This window comes from Aulonocara stuartgranti (genome assembly GCF_965226115.1).
Source record: "Aulonocara stuartgranti genome assembly, chromosome: 2".
Lineage (NCBI taxonomy): Eukaryota > Metazoa > Chordata > Actinopteri > Cichliformes > Cichlidae > Aulonocara > Aulonocara stuartgranti.
Genome location: NC_138940.1, coordinates 25,664,135 through 25,681,842, shown reverse-complemented (window position 1 = coordinate 25,681,842; position 17,708 = coordinate 25,664,135). Strand labels below are relative to the sequence as shown.

Below are 17,708 nucleotides of genomic sequence, written 5' to 3'. Positions count from 1 at the left end.
ACACAGCCTAAAGATATATCTTACTTGTGGTAATATCTAATGTAACACTGACTTTATTCAGTGGTTTACTGAATAAGCAAAAAAATAAATAAATATTTGCATATTAGTACAAAAGAAGTTTGCTACAGCTTTCCAAGAGTCATTTGAAAAGTAACATTTTAAAATAAACAGCAACTGAAATTTTTAAGATATATAAAGGAGAAAAGCTTTCCACCAAGTCCTGAATGCATGTTTTTTTCAAGAAGCTTACCACGGCCGCCATATTGATTTGGCATGTTATCATGCTAGTACTGTCCCTAAACTCACTGTCTGTGTCTACTATTAATCCACTGGATCCACTGAATTACTGATGCTTACCAGTAACTATAAAAACATTGATGAAAAATTATTCCAAATACTTGGTTTGCTTTGAGCTAAATGATAATGCCAGTGACAATAGTGATGCTAAAAATGCTAATGCTAAGCAGGTATTGTCTTCGTCATATTATTACATGGTGTTAGTTTTGTGGTAGCTTAAAGGTTCACAAAGTTTATCCTGTATGCCACAAGAGTGGCTAAGCCAAATCTGGTAGAAAAGAAACACTTTGCATTTTTATTTTTTTACAGAAAACATAAATGTCAGCCTCTTGATAGTGTCACAGGAAGTCAGCGGACAGTCAGCAGAGGCTGAAAAAGAATCAGTCCTCCAGGAGCTGTTCTCAATAGATATAAATGTGAAGATTTATTTTATGATGAAGAAAAATGTGTGAAACTCTTCATTTAAGCAAACGTGTAGTCAAACGATGATATGCAGAAAAAAATAGAGCAATATTATAATTCACAGGCTGACATAAAGTGATTAAGACAAGATACTGGCGACAAAGAATTTGTTCCAAGACTCTTATCCAGTTCGACTTTGGTTTATGACCTACAGCATTTAACACAGCACTGCCACTCCCTGAGCAGCAATAGAAATATATGAATGGGCGGTAACAGAATAAAACTCTTCCTTAGCAATTCCAGTAAACAGAAACATAATTTTTTTTAAAGAAAAAAGAGTGATCTCAGGGTTACGCAAACTGTTGAACCCACACAGTCCAATACTGAGAAGATAAATGTTGATAAACTAGATCATGATTTAAGGCATATGATTGTGTAACAAAATGGACAAGAGAATGACTGAATTCCAAAAGAAACAAAAAAATCGATTTGCAGTGACAGGTTTCTAGGAAATTATATGAGTATTGATAAAAATTGGACAAATCAGCCCTTTCTTCTCACCTAATTTGATTCCTTCCTTGTTGGATGAATGGTGTCCTATTTTTCCCCCCACATTTTTCTGACTTCTCGTTTCCTCGTTTCCTCAAGAAACAAGATCAATGTACCACAGTTTGTTTTATTTGATTTTATTGTGTATGTTTTTAATAACTTTACTTTTTAAAAATGGAATAAGACAAATTGTGATTTCAGGGTATTGGACAAAAAACACTTGGGTACAAACAAAAAAACAAGATAGGTACAGATGTGAGTGTGTGTGTGTGTTTTTAAGGATTTTTATTGTAATTGCAACATATTTTCACATCTGGTGCAACCAAATTTTACATTCAGGTCCTGGGAATATATCGTCTGGGGGGACTCTGAGAATACTGTGAGAATTGCTGGAATTAATGCAATAGGGAGGGAAAGAAAAAATGTGAATGAAAAATTCAAATTCAAAAAGACACTGGGAAAAGACATATGAGTTATCTGGAAGTCCGGCCCAGGTTGGCAGGTTGTTGTGATAAAGAAATAGCCAGAGCACTGGACGTCAAGGTCAGCCAGCAGTGTTGTTCTGTGGTTAATAGGTGGGATTTCTCCCCTGTTTTGTCTTTTTAAACCATTGATTAAGAGCTCTGAGTCACAAAAACATGATCAGAGGCAGCCAAACCAAACGGGAACAACAGGCTACACAAGCCTCATGCTCAGTGTAAAATAGTCCCTCTAGTGGCTCATAGTTACAAAGTGAAAGGGTTCCTCTTTCCACAGATGGAGTCATAAATTGAGTAAATATTAATACAACTTTTGATCCCTGTGCAATACTTGGCAGTTCTGAATCATGTATGTATGTCTGCTTTCATAACAACCCTGCACATGCTTTAAAACATAGTACTATATATATATATATAAATATATATATCTGATTTCATGCTATTTAGTTCCTACATCAAGCCACCCTTCATTTATTTATATTTTCCTTCCCAGAAGCCAGACGTTTTTGATAGTTTTTTAAAATGGTCTTGAGCAATAAGTTCCCAAAGGTTTATTAAGGTCTTTCAAACATTTCCATGGGCATTGGCTGATTTTCACTTAGTCCAGTACTTCTTTTTGACAATTTTCAATAATTTTGTTTTTGTTTGTTTGTTTGTTAAGCCAATTTATAGTATAAAATAGTCAAAGAACTCAAAGAATGAACTAGTGTTATGCCTACATGTGTAGACATATTTCTTCCCTAGTTCAGTAACAGCACTAGGGAAGAAATAGGTGTCTGTTATGCATTGCAGACAATGTGTACAGAGGAGGTCAGGAGATAGGTGTTTTCACCTTGTTGGTACAAGCATTTGGAAGATTCCCAAAGACCTATTAGCTTCGGGTCATCTCCTAACTTCAGCAGGACATGAAAGTCATTTCTTTAAAACATTGGGGGAAAATCCAGCAGAGAACTGATACAGAACCTCAGAGATGGATTTGAACCCTCTGTTGATCAATCTACTGTTCACTGAAGCCTCATCAGAAATACTGTCAGTAGAAGGGTGGCTGTCAAGAAGCCATTGTTAAGGGAGGGAAGCAAGGGGAAAAAAAGCTCATGTATGCCTTCTTACACAAGAACTGGACAGACATAGGTGCTAACAGGTCTTATGGACTGATGAATCCTAATTTGTATTTTATTTATTCAAATCATCATTAATATGTACAAAGGAGATCAGGAGAGTGTCTACAGCCACTTTTAAAACACAGATCATGGTTCAATATTGTCAGATTGAGAGCAGCCTTATTTGTCAGCATGGCAATGATCCCAAACACACTCTCACTGCACTAAAATGGTAAATGGCCTGCATTTGTATAGCGCTTTTCTAGTCCCTAAGGACCCCAAAGCGCTTCACACTACATTCAGTCATTCACCCATTCACACACTGGCGATGGCAAGCTACATTGTAGCCACAGCTGCCCTGGGGCGCACTGACAGAGGCGAGGCTGCCGGACACTGGCGCCACCGGGCCCTCTGACCACCACCAGTAGGCAAACACGGGGTTAGTATCTTGCCCAAGGATATTTGGCATGCAGCCAGGAGGCAGCCTGGGATCGAACCACCGACCTTCTGATTAGTGGCTAAAAGCATAACTGGATAGAAAAACACACAGTGAACCACTACTATTCGACTACTAAAGGATATTACTATTAAGACAGTTCAGGCTGCATTGAAGCGTAAAGATGGTCAAACTAAATACTGACTCTCAAAAGTGTTAGAATTGTACAAACTCTGTTTTTGCCTTATAACCTGTATTTTCATGTGTTTGCACCTTTCGATAAATCGCTTCACCTATTTTCATTTTGCTAGGAAAATATAAGATGGGTGAGTCAAGACTTTTGCAAAATGCTGTACATAATGAACAACTTTTTGTACATTATATACAAAAAGTTATTCCATACTACTTCTCTAGGCAATTTTGCTTGCCCCAGGCTAAGATGTCTTAGGTTATGTAAAAACTGAAGGATAGAGTTAATTAGTTATCTTAAGTAACTAATTAACCTTTTTCAGTAAGATGATGAAGATGTCTTTCCCCCCTTTTCGCACAAATCCCAGAAGGCAAATAAAACACTTTATGTAGGGAAACTATGAACTTCCTAGTCAGACTGGCACACTTTTTTCTGTCCATTACGGTAAAAATGGCAGCGCGCCGTGTGCTCTCTGCTCTTGAAATACGCAAAAATGGGGGTGTAACAGGGAACTGCAGAAAGTCAAAACAGACACGGGGCTGGACTGCCACTTCCAAAACGAAAAGGTGGCTCCAACGGAATCAGTCTCGACCGCTGAGAAGCCACAAATGCGCACAATATATACACAGAACTTGCCGATAATGTGAGAGTGTAATGTTTAGCACCTTTTTTTTTAATAGCAGTGGTGAAATCCACGGAATGTTCCACACGGGAACAGCTGACCACAGGATGCCGCACTTAGCCTAACGAGATGTGAACATTACAAGGGAAATATCAGTCATAACTAGATGGTTGCATATTAACAATCAGGTAACGACACATCTCCTCTTCTTATTGCTTTCAAATTTGAAGATTTGCGCTGCTTTTTTTTTAACGGGAGATGGTTAGACGGCTTATTGGGGCTGTCATCCTGCTCAACCTCCAGCCCCTCCTTGTTTTGCTGCTACCGAGTGCGATGTTGTAATGTTTACATTTAGTCTATGCTGCATACGGCCACTGCACTCTCCAGTCAGCTTTGCATAGGTGCACCCTTCGAATGCATGCAAAATGTCAGAAATGCTCCGGTACTGTGCCTTGAAGCACCCAAAACGCCCTGTATTATTTACTATTCTTACAGGACAAATTGGGCCTAATAGGTAGCCTGTGAGCCCATTTAAGCTTGGTAATCTTAAAGTGCAGCATCACGTAAAATGTTTTGCAGCTGTATTCAGTCGCCAACAGAAACATAAAATCCCTTATTATGTCTGACTTGATCATGCAAGTGCAATATTACATAACCGGCTGGGTAGTCTACAGTAGGACATGGTGGCCTCCAATGAGAATCAAAACAGACTGTGTGCAACAGTGCTGTTGTTGAGTTCAAAAAGTGTGCTCTACAAACAAAAACAAAACAAACAAAAAAATTAGTAGACTAAGTTTGATTGTAATTTGATTCTAAATATTCAATCATTTTTAAGTGAGGAAAAGTGAGAAAAGTGGAAAACTGACGTATGTAAATTAGTGTTTCTTACTACTTGAGTAAGATACATAAATAAATAAAAATAAGAATAAAAGTCAGCAATACGCATTGACAAATAATAGCAGGTCGATGCATGTACCGAATATTGCTGAATTATTGCGAATGCATTATTGAATGAGCAACTTGTGGAGGTCGAGATGGGGTTTCTGTATTTACTGGTGGGTAGCTTAACAAATAGAAATGAATACATCATAGTTTTTAGTCAATCTATATGTAAAAATCTTTGAAAGTATAGTGTAAAACCTCAAAATTGCACTTAATTGTAACACTTAATTGAATGTTTCCGGTCATCTGCACTACTTTCCCTGCGACCCCTCCGGCGGCGTTTTGTTTATAAGCTACAAGTAAGAAGCGCGGCTGCTTGTTTTGATACATTGTAGCTAAGACTGTCAGGATGTCTGCCGTCTGTGTTTGTTGAATGCTGATTGGCCGCTCGGCGAAGGAGGCGTGGTTTCGCCATAACAATGCATTTCAAGGAACATACACGCGCCAAGGAATGTTTTCTGTCTTATGGTAGCTAACGTTGTCTTTGTTACACAATTAACGGTATTTCCTGCTCAGGTAAACGCTCCGGTTAACCGACGGGCCATTTTAGCGGCTTCTGGGGAGAGACGGACTCCTTATGCAGTTGTTAAAAGCGTGTGCTAGCTGGCTAACTTTAGCAAGCTAATAGCAGCTTCGTCGGGCTCAGTGTCAAAAAAGCTGTCGAACAGAGAAGATTGAAAGTCCGTTAACGTTGGGTTTTGTTTTTTGTTTTTTGCCGATGGTGGTGGTCGTTTAGAGGCAGTTACGTGCAAGGATAACTTGATGGGACACGACATTTCGAAGGCTGAAACACCTGACATCTCCCTTTCTCGTCGAACAAGCAGACTAGCTAAAAAAAAAAAGTAAGATATGGGCAGTGTGTTGTGACCAAACTCATTGCTGAATAATACTTGTGTCTGTCTGTGGTGTAGAATTGTTATGTGGATTTAGATGTGCAGTTGTAATAATATCTATCCAAATCTTGTAATAGCATGCTAGCTAACAAACGTTATTTGCAGCAGCTGCATCATTGGACAAAGCGTTAGCCTAGCTCGTCTAAAGTTAGCTGTTCTCCTTCAGCAGGGGACATCTGATTTGCCCTGGTTATAAGGAACTGGCGGATGCCCCGATATCATTGTTTCTCATCTTGCAGCAATGCGTGTAAGGCTTTTACCTAATGTCGTTGTGAAATTATGTTGTGGTGCAGTGGCCTCACAAGCTGCACAGTAGCGAGCTTACCCGCTTACCTACCACATCTTTTGTTGTTGCTTTGTCTTATGAGCACATGGCTTTCCATGTTTTTGTTCATGCACGCTGCAGCGACCCCTGTTTATCAGCACCCACAATGTAATCGCATCAGTTACACCACCGCTTGCACATTCCTTAGCTGTTGATATTGCATTATTGTAGTTTAACTCAAGTCATGTCCACGTATAATACAGACAATGCAGTAAAGTCGGAATAAAGTAGTGTATATTATCGACCTGGCTTTTTAAACAATTCATTATTAGTGGCAATACCGCTGGATGTAATTATCCAGTTCCTGTTAGTCCAGTTAGGCACCTGTAACTAGCAACATGATGTGTTTGTTACATTTTCATATCTCGGAGTAGGCAACAGTAAGTGAAACAGACAGGAGGCCCCTCAGAGAAGAGGTGTAGTTTAGAATTTACTATTTTATACAGATTTTATTTATTTATTTTTTAGCTCAAGTGATATTTATTCGATAATGTATAAATGAGTTATAGAAATTGTCAGTTTTAGTTTACAGCCCGGTAGCAAATTAAAGGGGAAGGGGGAAAAGGAAAGGAACCTTGAGCCTTACTTTAAATGAAAGGGATCTGAGCATTCTGATATGATTTTTTTTTTTTCCCCTTTGGCTCTGCTTGTTCACTTGGAAGGTAGGGCTGCTGAAAATCAATATAAAGTTGTTCAGAATAATCTCTTTTATCCTGGGATGAAACCTTGTTGGTCAGATGGCAGTGCCTGCGAAAGCATAGGACAGTTCTAGGTATTTTTTTAAAAAGTGGCTAACAATCCAAATTTAAAGTCATACATTGATGTCATTAAGTTGGAAATTAATGAGGAAAAATAATTTGGTGTGTGTGTGAGGACAACATACTGATTTATTTAGCATCAAGAATGACTGTCAGTGAAATTGATGATTACTTTTGCACCTCCTCACACAACACTGTGTTTGTGTGTGTTACATTTGCTATTAACTGGTGGAATCTGTTGTGTAGGTTTATCTGGCCTTGCAAATTAAAGATGAATTTTCTTGACAAAAAGAGGGTAAAATACTTTTTTGTGGGTTGTGGGCTTTCTTATCTACCAAAGGCCCATTTTGAGTCTGGAAAAGCACTGTTCTATTGTGCTGCCAACCTGACAATGGCCACATCCAATAGGCACAAGGATCACTGAATGGTTTGAGTATGAAAATGATATGACTCATAAGCTTTGGCCTTTGCAAACACTAGATCTCGACACAGTGAATGCGTGTTACACAGCTCTCTCACTAAAATCATCAAAACACCAGATGAGGGAAAATCTTTTGGAGGAATGGTTTTCCATTAATCTATTTGTTTCAGGGACTTGTAGAATGGTCACCAAAGGTGCACGTGGTGGCCCAACACCCTGCTATGTTGGCTTTCCCTTTAAATTTAGCACTTAAATAAAGGGAGCTGCGGTGAATATACTTTAGCTCCTTTTTCATAAATTCTGAGTCCTGAATGAGGTCATTAAAACAAAGCAGTGAGATATGGGCCTAGGAGCAATTAAATCCTCTTGTGCCTTAGTAAAACATGAAGTTACAGACACTTTCTTAAGTCACATATCTTGTTATGTTGCTTGTATTATGAAATTTACAGGTTAGTTCATAAAAATGCTCTTGTTTCATATTTAATCTAACCAAAACAGTGTGCAGATAGTGTCAGTGATCCTGTTATCAGCCTTCTTTTTTGATCCAATTTGGGTTAAGATCCTGGAAATCTTTGTGAATCTTACATAGAGGGTCCTTTTAAAAAGGTTAATATTCGTTTTATTTTCTACCCATAAACTTCACTTATCATTGGTGCATGCTCAGTTAATAGACACAGCAATAAGCACTGCAGCATAATCATGATTATTAACGTGACAGTTGGCATTTTTGTTGTTGGTGTTTTTTTTTCTTTGCAGGGTTAAGACAATCAGAGGCAACATACAAGTGCCTCCACTGTACGATTTCCTTTCCCAGAGCGTGACTCGTCTGCACGACGTCACCAATGCGACCATGGGAAATAGCAGTAAATAGGCTGCCACCAACAGCCCCCTTAAACCCGAGGAGGTTCCTTGGAGAGCCCTGCAACGCCCCAGTGCACCTCAGGAGAAGGTAAACTCTCAGCCCTGTCTTTCCATCCAGGATTGTTGTTTTGAGTTATTTTTGAAGTATAGTTTTGCATCAAGCATGTCAAATGGTTTCTAGAACAATTTCAGACCATATACCTTCATACAATGTACTCAGTGTTTGTAGCAATCACTTGTTGTTGTTTTGTTTTTTCCCTATATGGACATATAGCCCACCAATAAGACGCCAGTGGGGGAGACGAGACAGACCTGTACTGCACACTTCGCCGGTCCAGGATGAGAACTTCCATCATCTGCTTTTCTCCCAACACCACCAACAGGTTCCTTTAGATGAGTCCAGACAGTACAGCCACACCAGCACAGCACCACGCATGCTTCACCCTGCTGCTCACCTGCCCCAGCAGAGCCCCATCATGGTGGATCTACATGACCAGGTAACAGTGAGAGTAACTTGTTTCTACCATTTGTTAAATGTGTTAAGCTGTGCTATCTAACTGGATGTATTCACAGTAATATATTATTTTAAGTCTCTTGTGGGTTAATATGTAATAAATGTTTTTTAACAGACAGACATCTGTTTTTTTTTTTTGTTTTGCCTCATCTTGCCCCCTTACTTTGTTCCCTTAAAAGATGCACCAGGGATCGGTTCCTATATCATACACTGTTACGACGGTGACGACCCACGGATTTCCCATGCACACCGGGCAGCCCCTTCCAGGGTGCAACACTCAGCAGCTCCCAGCATGCTCGGTAATGTTCAGCGGACAGCTCTCTCTGCTCTGCTGCCTTCCTCCTCCTGTGAGTTTGAAAAGGAAGAGCCCAAATGTCAGTGGCATCCATGTAGCACGCCATAACAGCCATGCAATCTGTCACTGTTCATGATTAGCAAACAAGCTTCTTGGATTTGTAAATTAGTGTTCATGTTAGCATAAAAATGAGTCAGGCAGTGTGAAATAAGATTTTTGGCATATTTAATTTTTTTTTTTTTGTTGTTTTTTTTTAACTGTTATTAAGCAGACTGGTGTTGTGTTAGTAATGTCAGTGGTGTGGCTTTATGCAGCACATTGCTTCTATTCACTACACGCTTTCATTATAGCTGCATTATTGTGAATATAAGGAGCAAATTTGCTTTGGTTAAGTGGAGGCTTATTCAAAATACTGGGTTTGATTCTAAATTGACTTAAATGTTTGTTCTTGTGGTGTTTTCTCTCCTCAGCTCATACAGGCATGTACCATGCAGCATATACCGGTGTCTTATCAAGCCTTCCCACCCCTGATCTCCAGCGAACATTTTGTATTGCACCCAACCCCATCTGTACCACCCCACCAGCCACCGCACCTTACTCCTTTGAGCCAGTTTGTCCCTTTACAGCCTCAGCACCCACGCATGGTGAGTACTGCACTGTATATTTTTGTTCTATAATAAAAATCTAGAAAAAGAGAGAATATTGTCGCTTGTTGGTCAGTCTGCATGCTTAACCCGATGCTGACCTTTTCTGTCTCCTGGCAGCCTCTACAGAGGGTAGACAATGAAGTTGACCTAAGAGGGGACCAGCACCCATTAGGCACCTTCTCCTACCCTCCCTCTCATCACCCACCAGCGCTGCCTCCTTCTTTGCCCCTTCAGTATCTTCCTCAAGAGCCTCTGCATCAGGAGCTTCCCTTTGGAGTGGTAAGACAGCCTGTGACTCGCACAGTTAAACAGATTAACAACTGGAGCTCTATTTTTCAGGGAACTAACATTAATGTTAGCTTTACTGCTGCAAAAAGTTGGATGAGTCCTTCCAATGTTACAGTTACATTGTCTTGATTGAACGTTATGTACTTTTTGCCTTTACTAGCTATATTTATATTTATAAGTCAAGGTAAAGTCAGTAGTTGGTAAATGCGTGTATTCCAATTGAGTTAGTTCTAACTTGTCTGTTTAGAAAAACTTTTTTCCCACTTTGAAAATATGAATCCACTGAATGATCTCCTAGTTTTTGACATGCCCTGGTGGTTTTGGGTTGAGCAGAGAGCATGGAAAGCGTCTCAAATTCACACGCCAGTGTGCTCTAATCTGAGTAGGTGCATACACACTGATGCATTTAAGTATGCCAGAAGCTTTACAGAAGATTAAGATTTTTGAGGTGTGAAATTGAAGTTAGAAATCTAAAGTAGTAATACTTATATTGGTTACAATGTGTTCATGTATATATGAAAAAACAGACACATTGTGTTCATATTTACAAAGTAAGAGTCTGAACTGAAACAATCCTTTTTGAGTTTTTGAAATACTGAACACATTTTTGCACAAATTTGTAAATTGTATTTTCTGTAGGTCTTTCAAAGCTGCTCCTTTTTCACTCGTTTTCAGTCCATTCCTTGTACCTGACCATTTTCAGATGAGTTTTTTTTTTTTTTTTTTTTGACCTATGAAACATTAAAGCATAAGGAAAATACCTAACTCAATACACATAATAGAAAACTTGGCAAAGAACCAATTTAAAATTTTATCTTTAGCTATTTTGTTACTAGCAGCTTGTCGCAGAATGAAAACACAGTTTGACAGGCATAAAATAGCACTTGTGCCAACAAGATGCAAAGAGCTATTAGTTGGACATTTGGCATTTCTTGACATGTTGTCCAGTGTGTCCTTAAAAATTAAGGGCAATTGGAGGACAAAAAAAGTGTCATGCCTAAAAAACTATCTGCAGCAGATGAACAGGACAAGTTGTGTCCTTAAGAAATAGGGAAAAGCAAAGAACAGACACTTGAGAGACGCATCTGGCCCTTCAGTTGATCCATCTACATAAGCGTCATCAGAAATGGTGTCAGGGGAAGGATGGCTGTCAAGAAGCCATTCTTAAGGAAGCGAAATGGGGAGAAAAAAACAGAGGTATGCCAAATTACACAAGAACTGGACTGAAAATCAGTGGCAACAGGTCTTATGGAGTGAACCCAAATTTGAAAGATTTGGTATAATACGTACACGGAGGTCAGAAGAGTAGCAGTACAGTGTCTACATCAATCTGTAGAACACAGTGGAAGCCCTGTTGTCATTTGGAGCAGCATTTGAGCCTGTGATGTTGGTAATCTTGTTAACTGATGGAATTATGAACAGAGAAAAGTACTGTCAGATATTAACTCACCATATGCACTGTAACTACAAACAAATATTGACTTTCAAGCCTGTTAGAATTGTACAAACTTTTTTTTTCAGCATATGTTTGCGCATTTTAATAAATCACTGCATCTATTTCCCATTTTCCTAGTGAAATATAAAGAAATGGGGTGTAGCTCAAGCATTTTGCACTGTATAGTAATTCATGTGATTCACGTTTGTGACTGGTATGAGAACAATTTCTCTGAATAATCAGCAGTTTTAGGCACATTACTTGCAAATTGTAATAATTGGCTCCCTATTTATTTAACATAGAAAATGTAATATTATTACTGTGCTTAAAAGTAGCTGGTCACATTCTGTTCCAGCTGTTTCAAATGTTGCTTTACATCAACTTCAAAGCATGAAAATTAATTTCTGTAAAATATTAATACTGAATTTACTGTCATTTGAAGGTAAAATGGAAGAAAAGGTACAACTATAAACACTGAATTGTTTGACACTGTGTCTTTCTGCAGCCATATCCACACATGCTGCCCCGGCGAATGAGTGGACAGAGATACCGGTTGCAGCAGCCTCTCCCCCCACCTCCCCCTCCCCCATCTTACTACCCAGGCTTCCTCCCTTACTTCCTGTGAGTATCTGCAGGAAAAGCACACCTCTTGATGAAATATAGCAGTTTTAATCATATACTTTTTTTCAATAAAAACTGCCTGATTACACTGATTTTAGTGCATGGGCTTGATGATTGACTGCAGCTACATCAGGGTTAAAGGGGACATGAAATGCTACACATATAAAGGAGCCCTGCTCTCAAAAACTAACATAGATGCAACTCTGTGAAGCTGGATTTCAGAAACAAGTACTTAAAGTTATAAAAACATGTTTAGCGCCATCTTCTGTCAGTTTGGAGTGTGAAGTCATGTGGTTGGTTGTGGATTAATAGACTTACATTCGTTTATATTAGCGAACTAGTGACAGATTTGATAACTCAGAGGAAACTAGCGACACTATTAGTAAAAGTCAGCTGGCTCTGGCTGCAACAATGTGTTTTAGGATATACTGTCCATGTTCACCCACTTACTCTTTAGCTGTAAGTGGCTCTACATTGTTTGGCTAGCTGCACTCAAACAGGAATATGTTTAGTGTTTCATATCCTTTTTAAATTTATGCAGATATTGATGATGATAATGACTTTTGAATCTCTGCTGTCTAAAAATAAATGGAGGTTCAATGTAGCTGCCACTCAGTGCTAGTATTTGCACGGCATGTGCTGCCTTTTGACAAGGAGAAATTATGTGTTTGGGTTCAGTTCTTTCTTACACCTGTTGTCTCTGTGTGTTTGCATGCTCAGGTCAATGCTTCCTGTGCCTCCAACAGCAGTGGGCCCAGCCATCAGTTTAGACCTGGATGTGGATGATGTGGAGATGGAGAACTATGAAGTTAGTGAATTTGTTAATCGCTCATTTGTCACATGTAAACTTGTTTCCACGCTGAATTGACATTACATACCAAAGGGTTGCAGTAATACAAATGCATCATAGCGCTCATTGTTCTTGAATTCTGACTTCATGTACAAGTGCTGAAAAACACCTATAAAATACAATTCTCATTTCTATATGTGGATCAAAAACCTAGAAGGAACACCAAAAACATCAACATAATTTCCCTCTCTCTCTCTCTTCTTAGGCATTACTGAATCTGGCAGAGAGGTTGGGTGAAGCAAAACCACGAGGACTCACAAAAGCAGATATAGAGCAACTTCCGTCCTATAGATTCAACTCAGAGAATCATCTATCTGAACAAACGCTGTAAGATCATCTCTCACTTTTCAGTAGGATTCAGTAAGTGTAGATTGGCTTAATGATACTAACCAGTCCCCTCCATCCCTTCAGGTGTGTTGTGTGCTTTAGTGACTTTGAGTGTAGGCAGCTACTTCGTGTATTACCGTGTAACCACGAATTCCACGCCAAGTGTGTGGACAAGTGGTTAAAGGTAAGCGGATGTCTGCTTAAACCTTTAAAAAGTATATTTTTAGCACTTTGTTTAGAAGACTTTGTCTTTACACTGAGTGTTGTTTGGCTTTCAGACCAATCGCACTTGTCCTATTTGCCGAGCCGATGCCTCGGACGTACACCGGGAGGTGGAGTGAGAACTGTCTCTGAGTGCTGAACTGGAAAGCTGCACACACCAGAGTCTGCCCCAAAGCTGGGGACACCTGCCCCTGCGTCCTCCAGTAATTATTGCTTACCAACCCACTACTCCTGCCCCTTCCTAAATAAAAAGCAATCCAGGATTGTTTCTGGAGCCTGTTGTACCTCTGCTGTGCTTCATCACCCGAGTCACATGAAACCCACTGCCTATCGCAGCCTATAGCCAGAGATCTGGGATCGCCAGCCAGTTCTTTCTCTGCCCCCTCGTTGCAGATTCCAAAGATTTTTCCCTGCAATGCATTATTTGCTGCTTTTGTTTACAGGGTTTCTTTTAAATTTGGTGGATTTGGTTGGGGCGTTTGTGAAAAGTGGGGGTCCTGCTTTGGAAGAGGTGAGTCGGAAGCCTGGATAATGATGGCTGGACACCGTGTGCAATTAGCAGAAAAATAATAGGAGTACTTCAACATGGGTATCTGTGTTTGGAGGCGACACCTAACCATCATAGATGCATGTTTGTGTAGGTGTTGGGCAAAGTGACTTGTTAATAATGTATGTTCTGCAATAATGTATTGATCCTTTTAACGGTTTTATCCATTATTTGTTTTTAGGGTTGTTTTTTTGTTTGTTTGTTTTTATTTTAGTTTTTTTGCCGATGCTATTGTGAAAGTGTGACTTGCTGTGGTTCAGTGCAGATTCTGTTAAGCCTGAGGTTTATGGACTGCAACCATGGGGTATCCTCTACCCCAGATAATCCACTCTGGAACACGGATCTGTACAAAAAGCAGTCGTAGATTAATGGACTGCATCTTTTCGAGGTCATCCGGCATAACTGCACAAGTGCTTCATCCACCCTCCACGTCAGCATTGTTCCTCTGGCAAAGTGTGTACGCGTGTGTGCATATTGTGCGTGTATGTTTGTCCTGTTCACAGAGCCAATGCATTGTGTAACCACTGGATACAGGGCAGCATGCTAGGATTTGCATGAACTGTTGATTCAGACTAGCAATATTTTAATCAAGCATTGCCACCAAAATTATCAAATTTTAAAGAAATAGAAAAGACAAAGAAGCATACTAAATGAATTGCTTGCTTGTTCAGAAAGCGCCATGAGAGAAGACTTAGCATGTGAATACACCATGGCTGTGTATTTAAAGTATGGGAGTACTCTTCTGAGGGGTATGCTGATGCCATAGTGCTCTGGAGACCTGTGCAGAAAGCAATATGTGCAGTGAGTGGCGAGTTTTAAATGAACATTTTTCTTCCCCTTTTAGGAAGACTGGGCTTTTTATTTCATTGTTTGTGAGCCAAATCCTATATACATATATAGCCTACTGTTGAAGATTTCAGATCTGCCTTTTTATGACCTTGACAAGCACAAACCTGTTACTAATCCTGAAAATACTATGTCATTTCCACTTGTTTTGAAAGTATGCCGTTTTATTTCCTTTTTTTAAGGTTTATTTATTGGTTTTACGTTCTAGAGAAAATGCATTGAAGAAAACAGTTAGAGCACTAACAATGTTTGTGTAAGTGTTATAATCTGGTAACTCGGTCAGGTCATTGTCTTAGGCCATGGTAATGGTGTTTGTAAAAGAGCCAACTGTATGTATAGCTTCAGTGTGAATGCTTTTAGATAAACGTTTGAAGACAGAAGAATGTTGACAAAACCTTGTAGAAGTCACTGATGACACTCCACCAGCTCTACAGTGATCAGAGCGGGCTTCAAATGACACGGAGCTGGAGTGTTCAGTAGTGTAGAAACACTGTTTGACTTCTAGTTCCCTGCTTGCGTTGATGCTAAAAAAAGAAAACAGGATCTATTAGGGGTGGGAGGGAAAAGAGCAACATATGAACTTTTGCTTTTAATTCTCTCTTGCCTCCTAACTGCCCCACTAAGCACTAACAGGCGGTTGTAACCTTTGCTTTTATGTGTAAAGGGATCTTGCCTTTTTTTTTTTTCCTTTTAATTTTGTTTCTTACGTGAATGTGAGTCGTTGATGTGTGCCACCTTCAAGAGAAAAAAAGCCATTTAATGAGTTAAACCCACAGCTTTGAGAATTAACCTATGTGTACATATCTATTCGCTGGCATATATTGTAAGTTTAAAAAAAAAAAATCACTCAGGGCCTCTCGGTATATAAAAATAAAGGAGAACAGTCCATTTCAGATGGAAAGGATGCCATGAAAAGGGTATATCTGAATTTAGTTTGGTCATTTTCCTCAGACCATAAATAATTTAATGTAATCAATTATAATATTCAGTTTTGTCTGAAATAGTAGATATTACATCATTTAAAGACAGGCATGCAAGAAAAAAAGATCAGTAAATATGTTAATAATATTCACTGAAAAGAGGCAATGTACACTGCAACTCATTTACAAGTGTATTATTCAAACCTGTTTGACTTTTGTTCTTGTACTCAAACCATATGTTCAGACATAGCGGTTGTGATCCCATTTCTAAACGTGCCACAGTGCACACTATCCTACCTAATTCACTCCCAGATCTATTTCAGAGGTGTTTTGCATGACTTTAAAAAAAAAACAAGAAGAAGAAGGAAAAAAAAGTAAAAACAAGTGTTATAGTGGAGGATCTCTCAAAATCTGGTCGGGACCTATTTAATGGTGCACAATATGCATGCTTGTCAACCAGATCCCAACTGATTTTTAGCTCTAGTTGGCTTCGGGTTCTGGGGGTTTGGATCTTAACGCTCAGCTGATAACTGCCATGCATTGTACTGCACACATTTGTAATAGAACTGAATGACTACAAGATTTTATTGCGCTAATTTCATTTTATAGAAAAGAAGAAGAGAAAAAAAAAGACTGGTCTTGAATCCAGAAATTCTTACATACATTGTGTTACTGTTCTTGCCCTGACGACTGAAAATTACATGCTCTGAAACTACTGTAGTTTATCAAAAGCCATAGTGAAAAGGTGCTAGATGTTCTGCTTTTAGGTATGAAAACTCACTTGCGTGAATGCAATAGTTTGTCATGGATCCCATGTATTCTTAAAGCATGTTATACCAATACCCCTAAACAATGTAAGTGAAAACCAATATAGTTTAAGGGATTTAAAAAAAAGAAAAAAGGAAAAAAAGAAAGTGTTGTCATACTTATTTCAGTGTAGTACTTTACCTGCCTATCAGGCTCTTGCTCTCAGTGTATCAATATCTTAAAAATATATTGTTCACATATAGATTACCTTAATTCATGTTAATGTTAGCACTGTTCTTTTTGGAGTAAATATTTAATTGACAATATCCAGTTACCCTATTAATTAAAAAGAACCTCCCATTAAGGCCTAGGTAATGAAGTAATTTTTAACGACAATTGAGAATAGAGTCTTGTAGTCTTTCTGTTAAGAGTTATTGAATAATCTCACAGCTTGTGTGGTGGAAAACTGTGTTCCAATAAGCAGCTAAAATTTATTTAGGATTTGTGATCGATTGCTCCGTAGACGCCATTTATTGTTTACCAATGATTTTTCTTTTTTTGCTGTGGTGGGATAGTGGTTTACTGTTCTTACTCTCCTTGGCCTCTAGGGGCCCTCGCCTGAACACCAGACTACCCACCCACCAACAGAGCCAGGGGCATGTGTTCTGTGTTAGGCAGATATTTTGCTTTGGTACTTGCACATTTACAGTTACCTCATTTTTTCCATGTTTGTATTGGGGCGGGTGGGAGGGGGAGAAAACAACTAATATATATTATATATAGGAAATGGTTCTTATTAATGTTATAATTTTTCATTCCATTGGAATCATATTGTTTGTAGCATTTAACATAACTAGTTAGTGTATTATATATATACATCTGTATACTGTTTGAAATTTTTAAGATTTGTACTTTTTTTAAATGAAAAGTTGCTAGTTATGCTTTACCAAGTAGTGCAATCATATTTTTTTTTAATTGTTGTGGCTGATTTGAGAGGGTTGTTCACTAATAAATGTATGATGTATACCAATATCACAACTGTCATCTGACTCGCTATTCAAGGTTGGGGGGATATATGGCTCATTGTACTTTAAATAACATCAGGTCATTCTAAAAAAAAAAAAGAAGAGAGAAATAAGATCTCATCACTGCATGCAAGTGTTGTTCATTCTCA

General features: G+C 38.8%; 1 protein-coding gene across 7 annotated transcripts; it reads left to right on the top strand.

Moving 5' to 3' along the window:
- The first annotated feature begins 3,961 nt into the window (after nucleotides 1-3,961).
- On the top strand, nucleotides 3,962-17,278 carry rnf44 (ring finger protein 44). 7 transcript variants are annotated; one of them, XM_082543513.1, is made up of 12 exons: nucleotides 5,091-5,485; nucleotides 5,754-6,157; nucleotides 8,171-8,363; nucleotides 8,550-8,772; nucleotides 8,969-9,136; nucleotides 9,555-9,728; nucleotides 9,849-10,010; nucleotides 11,960-12,075; nucleotides 12,796-12,883; nucleotides 13,131-13,252; nucleotides 13,337-13,436; nucleotides 13,531-17,278. In XM_082543513.1, exons 3-12 carry the CDS (start codon nucleotides 8,257-8,259, stop codon nucleotides 13,591-13,593), a joined length of 1,323 nt encoding a protein of 440 aa, XP_082399639.1. In that variant the 5' UTR covers nucleotides 5,091-5,485; nucleotides 5,754-6,157; nucleotides 8,171-8,256; the 3' UTR covers nucleotides 13,594-17,278. The 7 variants fall into 7 exon arrangements, with proteins under 7 accessions (XP_082399638.1, XP_082399639.1, XP_082399640.1 ...); XM_082543512.1 differs by lacking the exons at nucleotides 5,091-5,485; nucleotides 5,754-6,157 and adding an exon at nucleotides 3,962-4,263; XM_082543514.1 differs by lacking the exon at nucleotides 5,754-6,157.
- Nucleotides 17,279-17,708: the final 430 nt, after the last annotated feature.